Source organism: Brassica napus, assembly GCF_020379485.1.
Source record: "Brassica napus cultivar Da-Ae chromosome A5 unlocalized genomic scaffold, Da-Ae chrA05_Random_40, whole genome shotgun sequence".
Classification (NCBI taxonomy): domain Eukaryota; kingdom Viridiplantae; phylum Streptophyta; class Magnoliopsida; order Brassicales; family Brassicaceae; genus Brassica; species Brassica napus.
In genome coordinates this window covers 17,948-23,279 of record NW_026014037.1, presented here as the reverse complement: position 1 = coordinate 23,279, position 5,332 = coordinate 17,948, and the positions used below count along the sequence as shown (strand labels likewise).

Below are 5,332 nucleotides of genomic sequence, written 5' to 3'. Positions count from 1 at the left end.
GTGATCTTTGTTGGACCAAATTCTTTCTATATATAATTGGCTATCTCTTTCCAGTTTTCATTAAAAAAAATTGTTGACTTCGAAGCATATCAGACTCAGTAACATGGATCTTTTTATTATAAAACATTAAATTTAATAAGTCACAGCAATCCAGCCTACAAAAACAGAACTGAGTCATATTAAAGAGCCAATCCTTGAATACTAAGGCTTTTATAACTGTTATAACCATAGTGCAGTTAAACCGCTTGTCCCGCACCGCTCAAACCGCAGTTACCATTCGGAGCCTAATTAATTAAAATATTAGCTCCGAATGGTGACTGCGGTTTGAGCGGTACGAGACAAGCGGTTCAACTGCGGTCCGGTTTTAACAGTTATAAAAATATTTAGATATATAGTATATGTAAAGATTTTTGTTACTGTTAACTGAGGGACGGAACGGGAGGATGGTCACCATTCGAAGCCTTATAATGATTTGTTTAGAATATGTTACTGAAACGCATCTGGCTATGTTCGTTCCATTCCAAGAAATAGTCTCGTGATCGACTTCTCATCCATTATAATCATCCTATGTTCAATATTTCTCCACATCGAAATTCTTTGCCATCAAATCAAATCTTTCTTCTCAATCTTCACATGTTACGCATTTGATCATCTGACAGCGATATACACCAGATATACACCAACGTAAAGAGAATCAGTATCGTCTTTGCATCCAACTTCTTATATATTTTTTTCTCAAGAAAGTTAAAATATATATATCAAAACCCCAAATGGTGAGAAATTTTTATATAGCGTTTCGTGCTAACTAATTTTATGGCGTTTTTGGTGAGTCTTTCCTGAATGGCCTTAACTTATTTGTGTTATTTACTTGAATAAGATAATTTTTTTTCTTTTTCATGTAGTCTGTTTAAGGAAAGTAAATAAATATCAGAGTTTTGGTTCGTTTTGATGATCATCAAAGTTTTGCCTTCTGATTAAAGAATCTGAACTTGTAGATGTAATCAAAGAACTTCGGTTTCTTGATCAGAACTTGAAAACTTGGGGCTCAATCATGATTATTACCAGACATAAAAGAGATGTAAACGTGTTCGTGCTTCAACTAGGAGCTGCCTTAGCCATTTCATTCGCCGGATTGCTCTTTTCTCGATTTAAAAAGCAAACGAAAAGAATCGGGCCCACTTTGCCTACTCTTCGACCTCAATCTCCTGGTTTGCATTTATGTCTTATTGCTTTTTTTATTATGTGACTTTATTCTATTTACCAATTCCTTGGAGGGGTTTTGAAAATTTTCAGATCACGGATACAGAGGAAGCTCTAACAAATCCGTTGATGTAAGTAAAAAGTTTCTTAATCTCATGAGCAGTTTATGCTACAACTTGCTATTTATGGTTTGACTTATTTAGTCTGTAGATTGATTTGCTTCTGATTGTACTAGAAACTGATAAGGAAATATAGAGGAAGTAAGAATAAAGAATATAAAGATTTCTATATTTATACACTGATAAACTATATGTTTAAAAAAGATGGGCAAATGATAAAGATGGGTAAAAAAGAAAATCATCCATAATAATGAGATAAAAAGAGAAATGAGTCGTTGTAATTAATTCTGGACAGCAGAATAAATAATATACTACCGAACTTAATTAATTCCAGCAGATCTTACTTGTTTCTAAGAATACAAATGATTGTAAAAATGATTATAACATTGTTTCTTCGAGTTAGACAAATGGTGATGAAACTCATTTACTGTAAAGTTTGTTTTGCTTTTTTTTTTGTTTCTCTTGTGCAGAGAGGAGATTCAGAAACGCCTAAGACTAGTGAAGAAGAGACTTCAATTGGTTTTTCGCCAAGAAGTGAATGTGATGTTGATGAAAAAGATGTGTTTCTTTTACCGGAGTTTGAAGATGAAGTTAACAAGTTAGATTTGTTGGTCTATGATGACGAATGTGAAACCCCGAAGTCAGATTTATCTGCTCCTTTAGCGTTTCCTACCACAGAGGAAGCTGGTCATGAGAATGAGATTAAGCGGTTAAGAAACACGGTGAGAGCGTTACGTGAGAGAGAGAGGTGTCTTGAGGATAAGTTGTTAGAGTACTATAGTCTCAAGGAGCAGCAAAATATTGCAATGGAGCTTCGAAGTAGACTGAAACTAAACCAAATGGAGACTAAAGTTTTCAATCTCAAGATCAAGTCGTTGCAAGCCGAAAACGAGAAACTCAAAGCTCAATGTTCTGACCATTCTAAAGCAGTCTTGGAGCTGGACATGGCTAACTCTCATGTTGAGGTGCTTAAGAAGAAACTCAACATTAAAACCCAACAACACGTAGAGCAGCTATTGTCACTTAGACAACGAGTGGCGAAGCTTCAAGAAGATGAGATTAAGGCTACTTTACCTGATCATGATGCAGATAAGATGATGCATAGGCTAACGGAATTGGAAGGAGAGATCAACGAGCTTAGAGATTGCAACATGAGATTACATTTTGAGAATTATGAACTTGCTGAGAAGCTGGAGTCTGTTCAAATCATAGCAAGTTCTAAGCTGGAGGATCCAGAGGAGGTACTTGTCAAACTTTCTTTAAAAACAAGAACTGAATCTTGATTTTCTTTACTTTTTTTTGTTTTTGTTTCAGATGGAGACATTACGAAAAGATGGTAACAGATTGAGGAGTGAAAACGAAGAGTTGAAGAAGGAGATAGAGCAGCTTCAAGGAGACCGATGCAGTGACCTGGAGCAGCTTGTTTATCTCAAATGGATAAATGCTTGCTTAAGATATGAGCTAAGGACTTACAAGCCACCCGCGGGTAAAACTATCGCTAGGGATCTTAGCACTACTCTAAGTCCTAACTCAGAAGAGAAAGCTAAGCAACTGATTCTTGAATACGCACACGAGGAAGATCATACATATTATGATGATCAATGGTCATCTTCTCAGGAGGAAGCATCATCGATGATCACTGACTCTATCTTCTTAGATGATTCTTATGTTGACACTTTGTTTGCTAAGAAAACGAGAAAGTCAGGGAAGAAGAAGCTTATGCATACGTTGATGAAGATCTTACACGGTAAAGATAGTACTCAAGAGCGTAACAAGAGAGCTGGTTCATCAGAACCGAGCAGTTCAAGGACAGGTGTTCGTACCACTCTTACTAGGCTTCGACCATCTCGTTCTATGGACTTCCAGATGTTGCTGTGTGGCAAAGACGAGGAGGAAGAGTTTAAGGATCACATCAGGATGTTACGAGGTAAGAGTGAAGCAGCAAAGTCATCCAACTATGGAGAAGAAGAGTGTAATTTGAAATCAGATCAACAGAAGAAGAAAGAGCTGGTTAAATACGCCGAAGCGCTTAGGAAGTCTAGTTCCACGAAGAAGCTTCATAAGAAATCTGTGTCGTTATTCTTCAGAGAGTAACTAGACTTCCTGTGTGTATAGAGATACTAGCTCAAAGTTGTATATTTGTGGAGCAAAACAAATGGGTTGCAATTGGATTATTAGGTTTCGAATGGTAATTGCGGTTTGAGCAGTGCGGGACAAGCGGTTTAACTGCGGTGTGGTTTTAACAGTTATAAAAACGTATAGATATATGATATATGTAGAGATTTTTGTTATTGTTAACTGCGGTGCGGGGCGGAACGGTTCGTAACATTCGAAGCCTTAACTTTTGGAATGGAATAATTTGCAATGGATTATTCCATTAATTATATTTATTTTTTTACATTTAACTTTTATGGAATAGAATAGAATATTCATTCTATTAATTTCATAACCATTCCAAAAAATTTGCAAAGAAAACATCCATATACAATTCTGATTTGGAATAGACAGAATGCATATATTCCATTTTAACCAATTTAATCATTTTATTTCATTTATTTTTATTCCATTAATTTCATTTCATAGTTGTATAACATTTTCGGAATTCGGATCCATTGGATCCTCACAGATCTTATTCACCTTCCTATGGTTGGAGAAGTATCTGCTCAGTTAGATCTCTAGTTAATAAAAGGCTAATCAAAAGAGTGAAAACATGACAAACTATCTCCGTATGGAATGATCCCTGGATTCCTGCTCCTCACCCGAGGTCAGCTAAACCAAAAACGCTACCCCAATTTTTAAATTTTTCTTTGAAGGTGGATCATCTCATCGATCCGTTGACTAAGTTTTGGAATATGGATTTGCTCAATGCATACATACATCCGAATGATGTTAAAATTATTAGAGGTCTGGCTATATGTCGGAATGATAGGAAGAATTCTTATGGGTGGTCCTTCACAGAGTCAGGAAAATATACGGTTAAGTTTGGATATAGAGTTTAATCATTATTTCCAGATAAGGCACATGAATTACTTCCTTATGGTCCGAATATCAAACCACTTTTGGCTTTTTGCTGGAAACTTAAATGTTCCTCGAAACTGAGACATTTTGTTTGGCAAGTTCTCTCATGTACTATATCGGTTGCAAAACATTTAAGGTCACGGGGGATTAACTGTGATACCCGATGTAGTGTATTTGTGGCACAGAGGAAGAGTCAGTTAATCATGCTTTATTTGAATGTTCTCCAACTCTGCAAACTTGGGCTTTATCAAAAAAAAATCAGCTCCTGTATTTACCTATATAGATTATCTCTTCTAGAGATTGCCAAAAGAGCATGATTTAGTAATTTTTCATGGATTATGTGGTACATTTGGAAAAATAGAAATAATAAAGTTTTCAATAACAGGGATAGAAATCCTCAGGAAATACTTAGATATGCAGAAGTAGAGAGCGAGGTATGGGCGGAAGCTCAGACTACAATTCCAGAAAGACAAGTTTCGGGTCCACAAACCTTTGATTGGCAAGCATCGGGACAGTCAAATGTCTGTTTTATAGATGGTGTGTGGAAGGAGAATGAAAAATTCTCGGGGCAGGGATGGCTCTGAATAGAAGTCCGATCAGAAGATAAGATGATGGGAGCGATGAATCTCCGAAGAAGCTTATCAGCTCTACATGCCGAATGTGAAGCTTTGATATGGGCTATGGAGTGCATGAATATCCTTGATTTTTCAGACATAGTTTTTGCAACAGACTGTTCTCAATTGGTGAAGATGATGTCCTCACCAGACGAATGGCCAGCTTTTGTTACACACATGGAGGAGTTTCGACGCAATAAGTGGTTCTTCCCTTCCTTCAAGATTCAATATATACCAAGAGCAACTAATCTAGTGGCAGACAAGCTTGCACGAGGTGCTCGGAGTTCTCCTTCAACTGTGTTTATGTTGATTCTACTCTACCGGTTTGATTTTCCGAGCCAGTAAGTTTTTTTATCATAGTTTAGTTAAAAAGAAAGTTCT

General features: G+C 36.6%; 1 protein-coding gene across 2 annotated transcripts; it reads left to right on the top strand.

The window, feature by feature from the left end:
- The first annotated feature begins 515 nt into the window (after positions 1-515).
- LOC106454987 (protein CHUP1, chloroplastic-like) lies at positions 516-3,702 on the top strand. Of its 2 annotated transcripts, XM_048770570.1 has the most exons (5): positions 516-825; positions 996-1,208; positions 1,294-1,331; positions 1,790-2,560; positions 2,634-3,701. In XM_048770570.1, the coding sequence occupies exons 2-5, from the start codon at positions 1,052-1,054 to the stop codon at positions 3,411-3,413; spliced, it is 1,746 nt and encodes a 581-aa protein (XP_048626527.1). In that variant the 5' UTR covers positions 516-825; positions 996-1,051; the 3' UTR covers positions 3,414-3,701. The 2 variants fall into 2 exon arrangements, with proteins under 2 accessions (XP_048626527.1, XP_048626528.1); XM_048770571.1 differs by lacking the exon at positions 516-825 and having other exon boundaries at positions 839-1,208; positions 2,634-3,702.
- The last annotated feature ends 1,630 nt before the right edge of the window (positions 3,703-5,332 follow it).